Here is a 19,810-nt window from a genome sequence, read left to right as displayed (position 1 = left end):
ACAGTCAGAGCCTGGCCACAGCTTCACTCGAGGGTGGGGAAGCAAAACCAGGAGCTTTGTTACAAAGGACACCACAGAGCTCTGGACAGATCTTTTGATCCGAGCATCCTTGTAAAGTCATGGAAGATGTCAGTTACTCACAGGCTATGGGACAGCTCCCCTATTCCTGGATTTAGGAAGCATTTATAGACATCCATTGCCTCTGCACTGACTGTGAGTGCCCATAACTAGCAGTTGAGAGCCAGGTGATCCCAGATGTTAATTTACCCCCCCCAGGAATTATTCCCCTCCTACTTTGCAGGGCTTCAGCATGAGCTAATGCAAGGACCACCTTTGGTCCTTGCACTTGCCATATCAAAGAGACACTTGGGGAATATTACCCTCCTTGAAATAAAGTGTTAACCAGTGGGTCAGAGGCTGGGCTCCCTCCCTAGTCACAGGAGAGGCATACCAGAGGGTTATTCAAAGCAGATTTATGCATCTCTGGTCAAGGCAAGATGCCTGCAACAAGACTACAGCTGTCCCCCTCAACCACTACACAAACACCAAAACTGAAGCCCCTGCTTTGGTAGCATAGCACACCACGCATGCAGAGCATTAACAAAGCAAGTTTCTTTAACTAACACCAACTATCTACTGATGAGACTCCAGTCCTCTACGGAGACCTCCATACTCAAGTACACCCTTCAACCCCAGGCTCAGCCACCACAGCCTTTCCAGCCTCAGCTTTCCTGTTTGCTACCACAGCCACACTCTCAGCTTGAGGAGCAGAAGAGGCAGCTCAATACAGCTGCCTGACAGAACAGTCAGGACAGAGTACACCCAACAGACTCTGCCTACCTGTACACAGGGACATTGTGTATAGAAACAGCCAAGGCTAGGCAGTACTTTATGGATGTTAATTACCTGTTACCCCTCCACAAAGGTCCATAGCCTTTCCTGGGGTGGGGAAGAGGTATCCTACCTCTATTGCAGGTATCAAGATCACACCTTTCTCTACTTTATCTCCCTGAAAGGAAGCACAGATTCCCAAGAGCATCCCTCCTAACCTACACTTACAGGCAAGTGTCTGTAACAGGCAACTTTTACCTTTCCATGAGCTTTCCAGAGTAGGAGAGAGATCAGACTGTGTATCTGTCACCACAGCAGCCTCCGGCTGTGATGGCAGGATACTTTTCCCCTCCTCTGCTGTGACTGCATTTGTGTTTTCCAGCGAGTTGAGATCAGCTGTGTCTACAGCAGTCAGGTTTGCAGTGTGGAGAGCATCACCACTCCCTGTGGAAGCTGCCGGCAACTCCTCCCCTTGCACCGGCACCGTGCAGTTGGTCTCCTTGGCAAGCTCAGGAGTTGGTGGAGGGGATGCTGGGGATGGCAGCACTCTTGTTGCATCCTCTTCCTCCCCCACACCTCCCTGTGGGGTCTGGGATGGTTCTGTTGCCCCCAGGTCCTCTGTCACCTCCTCACGAGACATGCTTCCCCCTTGACTTACATCCCCCAGTTTTGTGTCATCCCAGTCAGGTGGCACAGTGTCCATAGGGTGGACAGTGACGATGCCAGCCATGGCAGGCAGCTCTCCTTGCCTGACACCCGTCCCTGCTTCCAGGCGGAGGGAGGCCTCCGTCACCACAAGGGGACGTTTTGCAGCCACAGATGTTTGCACAGCCAGGGACTTCAGAGGGCTCCCTGTGCGGGCTCTTGGCATTCCTACCTCAGAGGTCATGACATGAGCCTGGGGAGTCAGGACAACAGGGTGGTCGCTTGCTGTTTCCCAGCTGGGGGAGCTGGGGTACAGTGCGGGCTGGGGCACAGCTGAGGGGTGCAAGTTACTCTCTACCTCCTCTTCCTCCACAGCTGCCCCAGAAAGGGGGTTTGCTGAAAGGCTGGCAGAGCTATGCTCTACTTCAACACCGCCCTCCGTGGTGGTCTCACTAATGGGGCCACTGACAGACTCCTCCTGGACAGCAGGGCTCAGCGTGGTCACAGCTGTGGTCAGCATGGCCTTGAATGCATCATCCTCATCCAGCTCCAACTTTGTGGGACCAAGCTCCTCCTCATCTATGGCAGCCACTGCCACAGCAGAGGTGGGAGCACCCAGGCCCTGGCTGCCTGGGATGACATGGCTTGGGCTTACAGGCAGCGTTTCTCCTTCTGCAGTGAAGGCTTCATTTAAGGGCATCTCAGATGGCTTTGCTGACACTCCACATGGCTCTTCAGAGACAGTCTGCTCAGAAGGGCCCAGGTTATTTTTCAAGTTCAGCATGCTTGTCCTTTCATCTTCTACACCATTCCCTGCCCAGGGGCCATGCTGGACCTTTGTCACATCCCTCTCCTCCAGTGGCTGAGATGCAAGGCATGGTGGACTGGAGGACAAGAGCAGGATGCTGCAGGTGACCACGCAGATAATAAAACCTATTGATCTACTCATAGCTGAGAGGAGATGTGCCCAGAAGCTTGCAAGGCTGACAAGTCCAGAGTGCAAGACCTAGAAAGGGGAAAAAGGAACCAAGATTACACATACCCACAACCACCTATTGGCCCAGAGCCTTAAATACCTGGTTGACAAGTTCCAAGCATGCCAGTCTATGGCCAGTTCTGAGCAGACCCCTCCTGCACATCCCAAGCAATGGATCCCTCCATCTATTTTACCTACCCAATCTGAAGGCTCATGCCAGATAAAACCAAATCTTGATCTGAAGCCCAAGACAGACCTTGCCAAGCTCTCAGCCCAGTGGTAGAGTGCTACGCTCTACCCAACAGGCATCAGACTTGCAAGCATATGATTAGGATCAACCTGTTTGTACTTTACCAAGCCCAGGACTGATGCTTATCAGGGCCAGACTTAAGTCTCAGGCCTGTTACAGCAAACTCTGTTCTGTGCATTGACACAGAAGGAAACCAAGGAACCTGCACAGAGGACAAGGCGGGTCTATAGGGCACAACACAGGACCAGAACCTGAACAGGAGGCTTTAGGGCTGCATTAATGTCATGTCCTGTATGAGCTCCTTGACCCCACAGAGAAAGGCTACAGCCCAGGCAGCAGCACTGCTGCATTAGCACAGTGTTTATGCTGCACTGCACCACGGAGGCACTTCCAGAAAGTTTCACGAGTATAACCATTGTGTGCTTCAAGAGTTTCCAAAAGAGCGCTGAACCAGTAGCCCAGCAGTGATCCAGCCAGCTGACAGCCTGCTCTTGGCAAGCTCTGTTACCTCCAGTAACACAGCTCAGGCTGCCGGACAGATGGAGGACCTTGCAGCATCAGTCACTGCCTGCTCCCAGCCACCTCCCTCCAGGCCGGTGGCTCTCAGTCCTGGGCTTCCTGCACCATCACTCAACAGCAGAAGACCATCCCATCCAAGGCCCCGCTCATCACGTGCAGGACAGCTGGTCACACAAGTCTCATGCACACAGCAAACAGCCCTCCATCACACAGCAGATCTGGTAAGGTCATCCTCCTCCCAGTTCCAGGAGGCAGCTTGTCAGTGGCACAGTCAAGCCGTACTGCTAGAAGCCTCCAACCATCAACAGCTTCACTTGCTTTGGCTGGTATGTTCTCAGTTTCACAAGTGAACTGCTTTCATCTTCAAGCTGCAGGACTAACAAATATTAGTAAGGAAAGAGGCTGGGGGTGTCAGAACCACCCCTCAGTCTTCCAAAGAAGAGCAAAGATCACCCTCTGCAGTCTTGCTCACAGGCACCAACATGAGTCCCCCAGCTTGCTAGACTTCTCATTTCCCCACCCAAACAGCACACAGATAAGTATCACTTGCATCTGTACAGACAGAGTGCAGCAGCAAGCCACCTAGCACTGCTTTGTTACAGAAGGGTGCATCACTCCTCCATGTCTTCTCAGGCACTCGTGATGCTGTGCAAGAGGTAACTGCTGTTGTGGGGAGAGGGATCTCAGTAGCATGAGATTTGTGCTGGTCCATCTAACGCAAAGGCCCTCTGTGTCTTGCCACTAATGTACATTGTCTCCTTTTGGAAAGCATTATTGTATGTGCCCAGTCAGCTAAACACAATCAAGACAGAAAGCTTTATTATACCTGTCTGGTCACACACATTGCATTTCCATTGTAAAACACACCTCTTCTTCCACACAGGAGAGAGACTTAGAATCATAGAATCATTAAGGCTGGAGAGGACCCCTGAGATCAAGTCCAACCTGTTAACCTAACTGCCTGGTCCACCTCTAAACCGTGTCCCTAAGCACCACATCCACACAGTTTTTGAATACTTCCAGGGACTGTGGTTGCACCGCTTCCCTGGGCAGCCTGTTCCAATGCCTGAACACTCTCTCCATGAAGAAATTTTTCCTAATATCCAACCTAAACCTCCCCTGGCACAACCTGAGCCCATTTCTTCTTGTCCTATCACTTGTTACTTGGGAGAAGAGACCAACCCCCACCTCACTACAACCTCCTTTCGGGTAGTTGTAGTAACTTCTCTAGCTGAAGACCCTCACAATCTGTCTGTAGCGCAGAAGACCACTCAGCATTACCAGCTTAGAGACTCAGGTCAGAGTCAACTACTGCAGGCTCCATTAGCTGGGTGAGCCTTCGGGGCACACTGAGTCACTTTTTCCACTCTCCCTGCAGCCCTGGCCCTCAGCAGTTTGAGCTGCTGGAATAACTCCGTTGCAGGCCACACACATGCACCAGGTGCTCAGGGACAAACAGGAGCCACCAAGAAGCTGTTTGCCAGCAACAGCTTAGATAACTTCCACTTCATTTTTAGCATCTCCTCTACCCTCCCTGCCAAAAAAAACCCAACCAGTTGAAAACTGACTGTAGTCAGCTATTCTTCCAGGCTAATCCTTTATGCACTTTTATAATTAAAAAGCACTAAGTATATTATGCAAGTTAAATTGCTAGTGCCCAATGATATGCATCTGCCTTGACATGCTGATGAATATAAATTACATTCACCTCGCACTCCTTTAGCAAGTTCCTGTTAAGATCAGACACACTGAAACATCAAGAGGTTTGGGTTTTTTTTTTTAATAAAGAACAGTTTGGATCTAAATACAGTTTCTCTAGAGGTCAGAAGTCTTTTTAGGCTACACAAGCAGTTTTAGCAGTAGTTAAACAAACAGAACTCCAGCTGCACTTGAAAGAGAGCCAGAGCATTTCTCTTGCAGTCATACACATTCTGCAGAGGTACATACACACATGTAGATACATTTGTAGGTTTTAGCTCTAGGTTCTCAAGTAGCCTAAGACATTCAGGAGGTGGCTAGCAGAAACACTGAAACATTAATCTCTCTCAACAAGCTTACTCCATCCTTACTAGGATCATGAGTGTCAGTGAATAAGAGGGAAAGCCACTCCCTAAAAGGCTGGCTTTTGGAAATCCATTAATACTTAATCTTTTTAAGTTTTAATTAAGAGCCTTTCCTCCTTCTGGCTAGTAGATCACATCAGCAGTCACTACTAGCCTGATACAGGAGTTCCCAGGGTACTTTGGACAGCCTCATACTGTTTCCCCCAGTCCAAAGAGCACTGTTGGCCATAGTCCTACATTTTTAAAGGGTGAAAATAATGTTGGATAGTTATTTGCTTAGGAAATCCACAACAGCTAGATCTAAGCTAACCTAGACCTCTACATTCAATGAAAGCTGGAGACAGTGGCATGGAGCTTGCTGCAGGATAATGGCACAAGCTCACACTTCAAAGAAGATTAGTCAGAGCTTAAGATCTACTTAGCTTTAGGAAGAGGCTGGAGTAGACAGTGTATGAACAGCAGTGACCTGGCTATCTTCTTAAGCAGAGTTTGACACCTTGCTGTAGCACTTCCACTTAATGCAAGAGTGATCCAGGCTTTCGCAGGTAGCTGGCTGCAGAGCAGTTTGTTACTCAGGCTGCACTGGGCTATACATTTATCCTCCCATCTGGCTATTTTTGTAGTCAGTCTGCTCTACAGCCTTAGCCAAGTGATAAAAGCAAGCTGGAGCATGCTGCTCTGACCGAGCACCTCCTCTGTAGTAAGCTTAAGCTTTTTCAGTACTAGCTTGAAGCTGTAAAATAACTCAGTATTTCATGCCGCAGGACCTCCGCGTCCCCGGATTTCCCCTGGCATTCTCCAAGCTGAAGCCCTGGAGGACGGCTGCCAAGCACTGGCCAGGCTCTCGGTGAAAAACTAATCCTTGCTTCAAGTAGGAAGCACACAGAGAGGACAAGAGACAACACCAGCTACTTCCCTTGCACCTAACAACCAATCCCAAGAGATGCGGTTCCCTTAGCTGCAAAGGCAGCACAACTGCAGACAGCCAAGGAGCTTTATCTTTAGCATGGGAAAAAAAAAAATAAGTTTTCTTTTAACACCTGGTAGGCTGGAAAGAAGCACAAAGGACTGCTCGGCTAAAAAACAGGTGACAAAACCAGGCATCTCCCAAAGCCATCCATAAGAATAAGAACCACCTACTCAAGTGGGCAAGTCACCAAGTGAGGGACAATAAAGCCCCAACCGGTCACCAGCTGAAGCAGTCTTGCAGACCCCGTTAGATCCTTCTGAACCAGGCTGCTTCCTTGCTCCAGACAATTAGCACTAGCCATAGCTATTAAACCACTAACCCCCTCCATGAGTTTGAGAGACCTGCTTGCGGGGTCAGCTCTCTGAAAGGAAGCCCAGAAGGAATCCCACCATTATGGCCAATCCAACAGAGCAGGCATGAAGGGGACAAGCACAGAGCAGACCAGATTTCTCTCGTTCAATAGCTGTTCCTTACCCAGCCCAGAGGTTTGTGGACACATGCTGCAAAGGATGAAACTCCCCCTCTGCCCCACTTGTCTGCAGCTACTCCCTAGGATAGCTTTTTAAGAGTTTCACCCACCCAGTTTACTTAAAGAAAACTCCCAAGAAAAGCCTTTGCTGTTATTTTCTGCCTTTGGCAAGTTCTGGCTGTGTTTTTCCTGAATTGTTGAAACAGCAAGAAAAAAGCATCAAGCTTTTAACTTGCTGTTCTAACAATCCCTCTCCCACACAGAGCGGACACTTGTACTCTGAAGCTGAAGTGGCTGCATGCATCATGTAGCAGAGAGCACAGGAGATTAACAGGTCAGCTTCAGACAAATGACTGTCTAGCCTTTGCAGAGCACAGCTTTTTGCACCTCCAAGTACGAGCTTGATTATGCCAGCTTTGACTGGCTGAACAGTCCTGGATGTGCTCGGCTCTGCAACTCATCCGCTGATTGATAAGGGAAACAGACAAAAACCACTGCAAATCTTTTAATGTGAAGATTTAGCCAAAACATACAAGTCAAGCAACTGCCAGCAATCAAATGCTATGTTACCGGAGTGCTAATGTATGCTGTCCAAGCCTTATTACTCATGCTGAATACAAAAGCCAGCAGATAATACACTGCAGAGCTCCAACTCCTACTTTTGCACAGAAGCTGAGAAAAATGCCTTCATTTCATCTTACATTATGTCCTTGCCCAGTTCAATCAAGTCAATTGTAGAGCCGATGCTCTTACGGCACATACTTCAGATAAACAGACCTCAACCAGTTAAGCCATCTCCAGCAGCTCACAGTGAAACCCCAACAGTGACACGACTCCACACCAGCCACTGACACAGCCCAAGTCGGAGGAGCAAAACTCTGCAGACACAACCAAACATCAGAGGGGCACATCTTCCTTTGAGGACGGGTCCTTACAAGCAAACAAATGAGATATTAATATTCTGTAAGGACAGCTTCCTACCAGTCCTAGCGAGGCACCTTAATACATAATACATCACCTCCACTTCCAGCACTGGTGTTCCAGCAGCAGTTCTTTGAGAAGCGAGAGACATGACATATTTTAGGCATTATTCCCCCAACCGCTAAGCGACCGCTTGCTTTGTTCAGAACAGCCCAGACCACCTATGGAAATCCCTACTCAGATTTGCAAGTAAAATTCGCATAGTTCTTCGTGGCTTTTTCCCTGGCACCTCAGAAGTCAGAGGTCTACCAAATTCCTGAGGGATTAAAAAGATTGGGAGGAAGGGGGGGGAGGGTGTAAGAACGAGGCCGAAGGGTGCAGCAGTTTTCAAACACCAGAAGGATGGAAGCGCCGCTCTCCAGCCTGACTGGGAGCAGAGGTAGCATTCGGATCCCAATCAGCCAGAAACACTCAGAAATTTCAGCACCTCGCCTAACACAGAGAGCAACACCGCACAGCAGATCTCCTGGAGGATCGTCAGTCTCTGCAGGTGAAGGTTTAAGATCAGATTAAATACACCTTGTCAGGCCCTTTTAGCTTGGGTAGAACCTGCTTGTTGGCAAGGGAATGGGATTAGTGATGGCTCAAGGCTTGATTACACCCAGCGCACCTGCTTGCGGGTACAGATCCATCCCCCTGTCCTCCTCGGGCATATTTACAGCTGAGTTTAAAGACCCTGAAGTGCATCCTTCCCCTACAGCCACCCACCACGCCACGGGATCAAGCGCAAACAACCACCCGGGGACTCCTCCAGCCCAGGCCCGCAGCAGGACGGAGGGACAGCGGTGGTCACCTCCTCCCCAACCCTGGGAGGAGAAAAAAACCACAAAAACCACAAAACCAAACGCCTAGGATTTTCCGATGGGCCACCCCCATCCCGGCGGGACGGCGACCAGCCCTCTCCCCGGGAACAAAGAGCCGCGCTGAGGATGCGAAGCATCATTCCCCGCAAAAAAAAAAAAAAAAATTAAATAAATTTAAAAAAAAAAATGAGTAAACACGGGGTAAATTCGGCTCGGGGGGGTGTTGCTCGGACCCACCCTCGGCCTCACCTGCCTCCCGTCGCCTCCGCCCGGCGCCTCGGCGGCGCGCCCCGCTCGTCCCCGCTTCCCCACGGGCGGCGCGGCGCGGAGCGGAGCGGGCCGCCCCCGGCACCGCCCCGGCGCCGCCCCGGCCCCCGCCTTCTCCCCCGCCACCGGTTTTGTGCTCAACAGCACTTAGGAGATGTCACCCGCAACCGCATCCCCCCCCCCCCCCCCCCCCCCAAATGAAGTTTCAGCATCCAAAGTCAGAGCTGCAGCCCACGCACCCAACTCTTCCTCACAAGCCGGGACCAGAGCCTAACCCGACACCCTCCCTCTCTGCACTTACAAGATGCAAAAGCAAGGCCTACCGCACCATCACTAATTTATTTTTTGTTACGGATTCTCCTCCAGTACATTCAGCTGTGGAGGTCACCTTCCCCTAATCCTCTGCAAAGGAGGAGGACTCCTTAAACAGTATCCCACCCATGTATCAGAACACCTTGCTTCAGTTTCTTTTTTTTGGTTGCTTCATTTTAAGCACCTATTTGCCCAGGGAGAAAGCAAAGTAAACAATTTTTCTCCTGGTTTCCCTCTCTCACAGCTAGTCTAACAGAAATAGAAAAACCTTTACACCATCAGGTCCTGGAGTACGTATCACTTTGTTAAACAGCAGCTCAGAAGCCCATACCTTAGAATCACAGAATCATTTAGGTTTGAAGAGACCTTTAAGATCACCAAGTCCAACCATTAACCCAGCACTGCCAAGCCCACCACTAAACCATGTCCCTAAGCACCACATCTCCCTGGCTTTTAAATACCTCCAGGGATGGGGACTCAGCCCCTGCCCTGGGCAGCCTGGGCCAGGGCCTGACAGCCCTTTCCGTGAAGAAGTTTCTCCCAACATCCAACCTTAAACCTGCCCTGGTGCAGCTTGAGGCTGTTTCCTCTTGCCCTGTCCCTTGGGAGAAGGGACTGACCCCCACCTCCCTACAGCCTCCTTTCAGGCAGTTACAGAGAGGTCTCCAAAAACCAAAAGACAAGAGCAGCTTACCTCCCTCTCACCTCCCTCTCACCTCCCCCTCCAGCCTGGTGTCAGGGCACTGCAAAGCCTCAGCTGCACATGCAGGGTTTTATACCCCGTCTTGGGCAACGGCTCGTTCAGAGCTTCAGCAGGTGCAAAGCATTCATGGGGGGCAGGGACAGGTGAGAGGAGACCAAAACTAATGCTTTTCCAAAGGAGCAAACAGCTGGGGCTGAGAGATTTGGGGGGGAATTGCTAGGAGGGAATAGAGGAATGATACAGGAGAGGGGAGTCAAAATCTTGACTTTGTGATGAATGTGCTCTACCACGTGAAGCAAATTGGTGACTCCCTCTGTATTTCCAGTTATAATAACCTATAAAATGAAGCTCCTTTGGTTATTTTTTTCACATAAGATTTAACCTGCTCCTACCTGTCAAACACTGGGCTTTCTAAATAAACAACATCTAATTGATAGGACAAGGGGTGATGGTTTTAAACTAAAAGAGGGTAGATTCAGACTAAATAGAAGGAAGGCATTTTTTATCATGAGGGTGGTGAGGCGCTGGCCCAGGTTGCCCAGAGAGGTGGGAGATGCCCCATCCCTGGACACATTCAAGGCCAGGCTGGATGGGGCTCCGAGCAACCTGGTCTGGTTGAAGATGTCCCTGCTCATGGCGGAGGGTTGGCCAGGTGGCCTTTAGAGGTCCCTTCCAACCCAAACCATTCTGTGATTCTGTGAACATAAAAGAACTGATTGAGATATTCCTCATCAAGAAATTGTTCTTTTTTTTTTTTTTCCCCCTGTTTGTTGTGCTACTGGAAATAACGTTTACATTAGCGGCTTGTTCGCTTTGCTAGACTCACCTCAGTGTTTTACCTACCTAATTTTAGAGAAATAGAGTGTTTTCTACTGGATTGCAACCAAACTGGAACCAACCCAATTCAGTTTGGTAGCATTCTGCATCCGATATTAAAACCTTTTAAAGACAGATTTGTTGTAGGTCAGGGCAATTTCTTTCAGGGCAATATTGCTAACCTCTGCATAAGTTGAAAATAAAGTGTAAAAATGCCTGTATCAGCAATAAAGACAGTCATTGGCAAAAGACATCAGAAAGAACTTCAGAGTTAGGCTTGGCGGAGCAAACGGTCAGACAAGATGATGGGAATAGTCCCTTCTGGCTTTGCATCTATGAATTGTAAAATCTGGGAAATTATTCACGAATCAATATCTCTAGTGCTGCAACATCTTCCTAAAACCACCCCAAATACGTGAAAAGAAAAGATGTTTGCTCTCTCCTGTAAGGGAGACAAAGCGGGGGGGAAGGAAGAAAGAAGAGCTGCATTTTTGTGGCCATTTTCAACACCATCACCTCCCAGATCAGGGACCCAAAACTCTCCGCAGGTTCATTTTCTGTTCTGCCCGCCTCATTTTGGCCGAGAGCTCTGACTGAGAAGAGGGGATGGCTCAGCCGTGGAGGGGGTGCCACCTCGGGCGTTAACGGCGTAGCCAGATTTTACAGCAAACCGAAATCAATGAGGGCTTATTTTCCAATGCAGCACTGCACGTTGTGGCGGGTCAGGGATTGATTCCCAAGCTGCTCAGTCATCCGTGCGCGGGGAGAGGGGCAGGACAACAGAGACCCTCCCTGCCCGAAATCAGAGCCGTGGCGATGAGTCCGCCAGGCTCGAGCCAGAGGCTTGGCTTCGGTAGCTACAAAATTTCCCCCTAACAGCTGACCTGGGATTCAAAATGAGGGATATTGTTTTTCAACTCCTTTTCTAGCTAACCTTTAAAATTATCAGGAAAGTTATTTAAAATGTAAAGCATGTGTAGCTGATGCTCTACTGTTCTCTAAGGCATGCAGAGCACTTAATGGATTGGAGAGGTTTTCACTTCCCCCTTGTCATTGACTGACTCTGAACCCAGATTGGCACTGTGTGCTCTCAAGGTTAAATATTTCACTGATAATCACTGTAACCAAAATAGCCGGTTATCTATGCTTTTTTCTCTGCCTGAAATTGCAAATTCTCCATACACTGCAAGTTTCTCTACCCTGCATAACCTGCCAAAATCACCGGCTTCTGCGTTACCAACAAAAAAAAATCTGCAGAGTGAAAGGAGGAGGCATGATGAAAGAGGCAGAAATCAGAAATCACCAGAAAGCCCTGTTTTGTTATTCATTTCCACGGCTTATTAATTGGAAATACTAATTTTTAACTCCGTTCCGTATGCCACAGAGCATACACGTAACCAAACAAAACCGGCCCCACTTCCACAGCAAGTTAAGAAACATCCCTTCCTTTCCCTTCTTATCAATGCTCTGGCCCAAGACATTTCAGTGCAATCCTCTACCGGTCTCGTCCTTCAAAGCATTCCCACCCCCTCAGGTGAAATTCAGAGATTAAGTTCAGACGTAAGCTGGTTTATTCTCCCATGTGGGTAGCGTAGCTGATAAAAAGAGCATGGGGCTCCTGTCCCGTTCCCGGCTCTGACTTGTTAGGTGACTTTCAAAACTGAACTTCACTGCTCTCTGCCTTCATTTCCCCTTCTGTAAAATGGAAATAATGATACCTCATTTTTGGCAGAGTCCCTTATAAGACCTGTGTATTATTATAACAGCAAACTCTGTTGTATAAAGTAATAATATAATACAGTGGATTTCTTTAAAAGGTGATATTCCTGTGCAGCCTTATTGCACAAACCAAAACGTACAAATAACATCTCCTAATTAAGAGACTGGATCACTTAAAATTTTACATGAAGACACATTTTGTATGTATAAAATGAACTAAAAAATCATTGTCCTGGCATCAGAATACTGCATCTGACGATGCTACTCCTGGCATCGGTGATGACATGAATCAGCTATCCTAAGTGTGTCAGGACACGCCACAGAAGGTAAAGGCAATTTTAAAATAGTTACCATTAATTTCGCTGCTGAATGACTTTCCCAAATTGAATATTGGGGACATCCAGCACATAAATCAGTGCACATCTCCATCACACAATTCACCTTTACAGCAGCTGGTAGCATCTGTTTTAAGGGGAGCCGCTCTTCCCATTAACCAGCAGTCATTGGAATGGAGTAGCAATGAGTCTAAACCAGGGAAAGTGAGAACAGCATCCCCTGTTAGGGAGGGAATTATGTTTAAAACCAGTCCTCTTGGGAAAAGGTATCAGGAAGTTTATGGCCAATCAGTTATTTCAAATGTAATCACCATACAGATGAACGGATTTCTTTTGCCTCCAACTGCAAACCCGATAAATGCCATCTGCAATTAAAACTCAATCAAAAGAATCAACTTGGATTCGTTTCTTCCGTGTTCCTCACCGCTGGCGCTGACAGAAAAGCTGTACAAGGCCAAGCGATGCCAGTGCAGCCCCACTGCTGGCTGTGATTTATAGCAATTAGTCCTGCAAGGAGGCACAGGATCCAGCTTCTGCTTCCCCAGCTCTCATGGTTCTGCAGTGCTCACAGAGCAGGAAAGCCGTAAAAACTTATTTTTGTCACTGAAGTCAGCAGATGTGACTTGGAGCGCACACAGCGACCAGAAAGTGCTGAGTAGGAAAGTGCCATTTTTACACAGTCACTTTTCAGAGTAGAACCAGGCTTTTGCTGACTGGTCCAAGGTCACGGGAATCAGTTGCAGCTGCTCTGGGAATACAGCCCAGGAGGACCAATGCTCACCTCCGTAACTGAATCACAGTACAGCCCTCGCTCTTCTTCATATCCTTTAACAAAATCAATGCCGTTAATATCAAAGTACACCACATATTACAATTTTCCCAGAAATAAAGTGCTGAGGAAGCCATCCCCATGCATATTGGAGTCTCAGCTAAAACGTGAACCATCTGTCAATTCCCTGTAGCGCTTGGATATTTTTTCCCCCTGTCCTACATACTCCACTGCAAAATTAGGCTGACAATAAAAACAGCACTTGACACACCACCCCAAAGCAAGCTAACCCTAAGCACTGTTCTGACATTAAACTCTCTGCTTCTCCACCACCTTAAATGTAGTTGTTCGGATAATACCCGGAGGGACTTTGAAAACTTCAGCTTTCTTTTGCTTCTCAAAACTTGAGGTTAAACCAAACTCCTGATTCCACAGGTTTTAAAAAGTGCGGTTTCGGTACTGCCACTCCATCGCTCACAGTACAGCCCTCGCTAAACCAACACAGAGGAGCTGAAAGCCCCCAACCACAGGGACGAACGGGGTCTTTGCCGTGGGTCACACACGGTGTCAGGACATGGGTGTGGGAGGCGGACGGCCTTTTAGTGTGGAACAGCAATGCTCTCCCATCCAGACAAAACCAGTGTTTTCACTATTCCCCTTCGGGGGGATTTTTAGGGCAGCACAGACACCTCTTTGGATGGTTATGAGCAGAGACACATCCAACATTTTTGTGTTGGAAATATTCAAATCAATGAAGATGAAATCCTACAGCAGGAACCAGGTCCAGCTGTTAGCAGAACCCCAAGCAGTAGAAAGACTACAGGCTTTCTTCCTCTGTCTCCTTTTGGAGAGCTGATAAGTGGATCCCCTTGAATCCGTGGGCTGGGGAAAGGTGAGGAGACACTCTGTGAGCGCCAGAAGGTGCAACAGATCTCTGAGCAATTGCTCTTTTCTTGTGTCTAAAGCTGGTCCTAAGTATGCAACTACCTGATTTTGTGAGAAAAACTGGGTACGTGCCTCAGTTAGCCTGTATATAGGGATTAAGGAGGCTTAAACGTGAGTACACGGACAAAGCCATCCAATGCAGGGACACAAAAGATTGTTTATTTTATGACCAAGAAAAAATAATAATGCTTTGCTGTGAAATATGCGTAGGGTTCAGCTGAAATCCAAGTCTCTGCAGGGGTCCAGATAGGCATTTCGGCATGAAAGGGAACGGAATATTAGCTGGGTGTGATGCCTCCTTGCCGCACCCGTTCGGGCCTGCAGTGTTTATGCTGCAGGACACATTCTTTTATGTTTTCAGTGTTTGCAAGCGCACTGCGAGGACTAATTCAACTGAGAGCTGCTGTATTTCAGGACTCATACAGAAAAAGTCATTTTCTTTATGAAAAATGTTCCCTTTTAACCCTCCAGGATAGTTCTGTGGCTGCCACCTCGAGGCATCAGTATCGCTTTCACCACCGCTCCTTGCAGATGAGCGCACGGTGCTGCTTTGTGACAATAACGCGTCTGCCTGAGATCCGAAAAGATTTTTTGCTGCCAGTGGCTTGAATACCAACAGGGTCTTGGGAAAAAAAAAAAAAAAGAAAAAAGGAAAAGGACTGCTAATGCCACAAGGAACTGTCTTATAAATTTGATATAAATCAGAGAGTTTTCACTGATTTCAACGGGCTACTGCTAATTTCTTGTATTTCTGTATACTTATGCTACTTCTTCCTTGCTTGTCAGAGGATACCACCGCTTCCAAGGGTTGCAGGAACTGGCTGCATTCAGGGAGTAATTTTTTATTGTGTTAGGGAGCTCCTGCTTTTTACTCCCCTTGACCTTCTGCTTCGTAGCTGGCTTAATTGTCCTACCATCTCCTTAGACTCTGAATAATTATCTTCATTTCTATTGTTATCTTGCATATATTTATAGCCCAGTTCTTACGGGTTAGCATCACCATCTGTTTCTTCAACAGTTACATATTTGGGAGAGCGCGAGCGCTTTTCACATTATGCAAGCAGCTTCCTTGATTAAACCAGCACGGCGCGGATGGATTGTGTTATGAAACCCTGGCACTTATCTGAGTCTCTGGCTTCTGTTATCAATAACTGCTAGGCTCTGGAAAGACCATCCATTAAATTAAGCCACTTTTAAGCTACAGCTTGCATTTCAGAACTCATGTTAGCTGTGATTGATTAATGTAATTTAAGAAGAGATTTCCAATGGACTATAAAGACGGTGATGTGATTAGCAGTAAACTCTGATCTTTCCTAACCCGGCGATAATACGTTTAGGAGGAAGCGATGGGCTATGTGTTTCAAGTAGGGACCGTGATTTTTGTAAAACATATATAAGTAATTATTTTTACCTAAAACATTGACTTTGAAACATAACCATAGTGTTGTAAACAGGTAATTAGGGCATGGTAAGACATCATAAACAGGTGAGATTTGGGGGTGAAACAGGTGATGAAAACACCATGCTTAGACTTTAAATTAATCATATATTATCTAAACTTTTACTCCAGTTTTTAGACTTCAAGTATTTCAAGAGCGGAAACATTAAGTGTATTATATTATGCCTTTATGGGGCCCCATCAGAGAGAGATTCAGGAGCATTTTACAGAATTTAAAAGAATGAAAATTCACACATCAGCGAGAGCATATTCTCACCAGGCACAGTAACTGTGCGGCTTTCCTCCTGCTGTCCTTGAAAGAACCAGCGATGGCAGACAGCACTCCAGGTAGTAACTGGGGGAATTCTGGGATCATTTCCCTGCCAGAAAGCCCAAACAGAGAAAAGCTTCTTGAATATAATTGCCAGCTCAGTCAGGCGTAATTCTAACTGAGCGTGTATTCTTGGTACACTGGGGTATTGCTCAAACACGGCAGAGTTAAGGCTCTGTTGTGAGAAGAACATTTAAACATGTTTTCGGGCATCGTTGTTTTCATGTGCTTTAAAGGTCAGCTGCGTTTCCATATTCTGGAAGGGTATAAAATACTAATCGTAAAAAAAGATTTTAAAAAAACATTAAAAACATAAAACCACACAAAATCATAAGGCAATTTGAACTCTGTGTTGGAGCATTTAATTGCTACAGGCTTTTGTTTGTTTATTTTTTTCATGTGTCGGCATCCTCCGCTGCTGCCTTGGCAATGATTCCTCCTCCTCCAGAACCCACTGGTTGTGCGCTGGTCCCGTCACTGTTTCTGCATCTCACACCACCACTACACCCTTGTTCTTGCTCCTCTGTTTTCCTCTCCAAGGAGGAGTAGCTGACAGGATGGGAAGCTGGCGATGGGTCATATGAAGAGCGCGTGGGCTCGTATTGAGTCATGGGATAGTATCGGAAGGAGAGATATAAGGGCTTTGTGAGGGATGTAAGGGCTTTGCGAGGAGTCTCCCCCGAGTTTGTCACCACAGAGTTCCCCTTCGTCACACCTTTCTTGCATTCCCCCTGCACTGCCTGGATTCCTCGCATGTCCTCCAGATATAGAGCCCTTCCAGGATGCCCCATCTGCTTCAGCTCCTCCAGTCTGCACTCCTGCTCCGCACACACGTGGACCTTCTCTTCTCAGCTCTACACTCCTGACCCCACTTTGTGATCCAGGTGACTTTAGGGAGACCAGAAGCGGGGAAGGCGACAAGGCTGTGGCAGAAGCAGAAGAGAAAGCGGTTATGTAGAGCCCAACGATGGGCTAGTGCAGAGGTTTGCTCAGGCGACAGTGCAGATGGTGGCAGCGACAGCTTTTGGTGTCTTACATCACTCCCACTCATCGTCCAACTCTCCCCCACACCTCCACCTTCACAGATCTTAAATAGAAAGCGTGGATGTGGGACAAACAGCACTGCCGCAGAGTATGTGGAAAGCAGAGCATCTACAAACTGCTACCGCGGCTCTGAGCAACAGAGCACGTCAGTGTCACGACAGCCCGCCTTGAAATCCTCTTGCTTCATTAGCACCCTTGTCCTCCTGCGTGTAGGCACTCGGGCTCTTTGGCTTGCCTGTCTGGCAATGAGAAAATGTGTAGACCCAACTCACCAGTTAAGAGCTTTTTCAATATTTATTTTGCTTCCCTGAAGAAGAAAAAGGTGTGGTTACTGTGGGGAAAGGAGGAGGGGAAGATTGGCAGGGGAAAGGAGGTGGTTGTTGGGAGTGGGATAAGCGTTACCTGAGGAATCTCTTTCTCAAGTGATCCCAAATTTTCATTACGCTAGCCAACATCTGTTACAAACTCCCTTTTCCCAGCTAGGGGATCAAGTCACATTGAGACACGTAATACAAACAATATTCATTAGAACACCTTTTACTGACTAAGATCTTACTATTAATAGAGTCCAGCTGTCATTATTAATAGCAGATAACTAATTACACACTTCACTCATGCACACGTGCTCTCTCTCAGTTTTCCAGCAGGAGCAACAGTTGGAAGGCCAACCCCAGCTGTTTACCCAGAAACAGAGGCTCGTGCTGATGCGCCAATGGCTCCTAGGTGGGTGTTCACAAAGTCCCTCAGAGCGCCTTGTTTCCTCGGGTGTACAGATAACCCCACTGTCCCCCTCAGCACACAGCAGCCACCGCCTTTGTGGATGCAGTCAGTGTTAGACGGCCCATCGCTGATGCTGGGGGCCTTGCACAGATGCAGCAAACTCTTGGTCTTCTGAGTTTATTTCTGGAAGATTCAGCAGGATTGCTAGCCTGTGGGGCTTATTAATTCTCGGGGGACTTTCACGTGCTGCCTTTTGGCACGTACTTTTCCTCTCTTCAGTCTGTTTTTGGATAACTGTCTCCCCATCCTCATCCTGAGGTACCCATTCCCATTCCCGTTCCCACAAATTCACGTTAAGGGGCTTTCATGATGTGGCTGTTACAGACCAGAAATACCAAGACCATCTAAGCAAGGCTGTATATTTCAGACGCTTTGAATAACTTACTTGTAAACAAGTGGTGACTGACCCCACCTGTAGCAGAGCTGACATTTAGCTATAATGCAGAGATGAAGATTATTTAGAAAAACTTACATTTCCTAACCTCGATGGGGTTAAAACCTCAACACCAGGTCAAAGTCTTTCATTGTAATATGGGCACGTACACACTGGCGCACAAATGCAGCTTTTTCTTTGCTCCAAAACTGCGTAAGATCTTGGTTTTGACAGCCTGTTATTTCGTGAGGGTTTGAGACAATACGGCATTCCCACAAACTTTGCAAAATGTGTCTTGTGGGGTGGCTCTGTGATTATGAAAGTCTGAAGAGCAACAACTTTCCCCCCTTCAAAAAAAAAGACAGATGAAAGCAAAACTCAGCTGTATTGGCACAACGATACACTTTCATGAAAATGGCTAAAATTGACCTAATTCAAATTACATTTTTAGCACTCACGTCCTACTAGCTGACTCCCACCATAGCTGATCCCCTACTGCCTGTCTACCAGACATGGTGGGTGACCCAGTCCTGAAAAGCACGGGTTACCACGGTGGGTTTATTTCTTATTCCTATCCTCACTGTATTTGCAAACTCCTCTCTTCACTCCTAATCAGCACTCTCTTGGAGCCACGAGGAGAGCGGGCATTTTTACCCCGAGACATGTTATTTCTGTTTGAGAGGAAGGATATTGTTGTGCCAGGGGAGGTTCAGGTTGGATATTAGGAAAAATTTCGTTACTGAACGGGCTGTCAGGCCCTGGCACAGGCTGCCCAGGGAAGTGGTTTAGTCCCCATCCCTGGAGGTATTTAAAAGCCGGGGAGATGTGGTGCTTAGGGACGTGGTTTAGTGGTGGGCTTGGCAGTGCTGGGTTAATGGTTGGACTCGATGATCTTAAGGTCTCTTCCAACCTAAACGATTCTATGATTCTAAGGGTACCTATGCATTCAGCCTCGTATCAAATGGCTCTCTGCACGCACCGCGGGGCCCAGGGTGGGTTTAAGCTTTCGCGAGGGCTCTGGGCCGGCTGTGGAAGGACAGAAGGAACAGCCCGACACACGGCTGGATGGCGCAGGCCGGCGACGCCGGGCCCTCAGAAATGAGCTGCGTGCTGTTAATTAACGCATCCCTACGGCACGGCCGCTTCGGCAGGGCTTTACGCTCGCCCAGCTCTCGGCGCCCGGCCGCCGCTGCCGTGTCGCTGGGGCAGGAGAAGCCCCAGGGCCGCGCCTCCTCACGGCAGCGAGGCCGCCCTCACACCCCGCCTCCCCCCGGCACCCGGACCACCCGCCTGCGCCTCAGGGGCCTCAGCCAGCGGGACAGCCGCCCGTCTCCCTCGCCGGGGCGGAGATGAGGGAAGACTGCGCCGCACCGCCACTCCACCGCCGCCGGGGCGCTCCCGACCCCCTCGGAGCGCTGCATGGCGGGCGGCGGGCGGCGGCGGGGTGCTGGGAGGGAGGCGGGGCGGCGGG

General features: G+C 48.3%; 1 protein-coding gene and 1 long non-coding RNA gene across 8 annotated transcripts in view; both read right to left on the bottom strand.

The window, feature by feature from the left end:
• Nucleotides 1–9,825, bottom strand: part of ARMH4 (armadillo like helical domain containing 4) — a 76,224-nt gene extending 66,399 nt beyond the window's left edge. For 3 of the 6 annotated variants that reach the window (XM_087748039.1, XM_087748043.1, XM_087748044.1), the window contains exons 1-2: nucleotides 8,757–8,862; nucleotides 1,090–2,482 (exon numbers count right to left, since the gene is read on the bottom strand). In XM_087748039.1, the coding sequence (XP_087604165.1) occupies nucleotides 1,090–2,425 (1,336 nt within the window). In that variant the 5' untranslated portion in view covers nucleotides 2,426–2,482; nucleotides 8,757–8,862. Of the gene's footprint in view, nucleotides 1–1,089; nucleotides 2,483–6,728; nucleotides 6,749–8,756; nucleotides 8,863–9,780 lie in introns of those variants that run through there. The other 3 variants (XM_087748041.1, XM_087748040.1, XM_087748042.1) reach the window with 3 other exon arrangements.
• Nucleotides 9,826–14,510: 4,685 nt separating this feature from the next.
• Nucleotides 14,511–19,799, bottom strand: LOC148056926 (uncharacterized). Of its 2 annotated transcripts, XR_015702407.1 has the most exons (4): nucleotides 17,869–18,725; nucleotides 16,858–17,065; nucleotides 16,089–16,191; nucleotides 14,511–14,995 (listed from the first exon to the last, which is right to left on the bottom strand). It is a non-coding gene; the product is annotated as an uncharacterized LOC148056926 (long non-coding RNA). The 2 variants fall into 2 exon arrangements; XR_015702406.1 differs by lacking the exons at nucleotides 14,511–14,995; nucleotides 16,089–16,191 and adding an exon at nucleotides 19,278–19,799 and having other exon boundaries at nucleotides 16,200–17,065; nucleotides 17,869–18,686.
• Nucleotides 19,800–19,810: the final 11 nt, after the last annotated feature.

Source organism: Nipponia nippon, unplaced genomic scaffold, assembly GCF_047370975.1.
Source record: "Nipponia nippon isolate SJK-2023a ecotype South Korea unplaced genomic scaffold, ASM4737097v1 scaffold_11, whole genome shotgun sequence".
Classification (NCBI taxonomy): domain Eukaryota; kingdom Metazoa; phylum Chordata; class Aves; order Pelecaniformes; family Threskiornithidae; genus Nipponia; species Nipponia nippon.
This window is presented reverse-complemented; position numbering and strand designations above follow the sequence as displayed.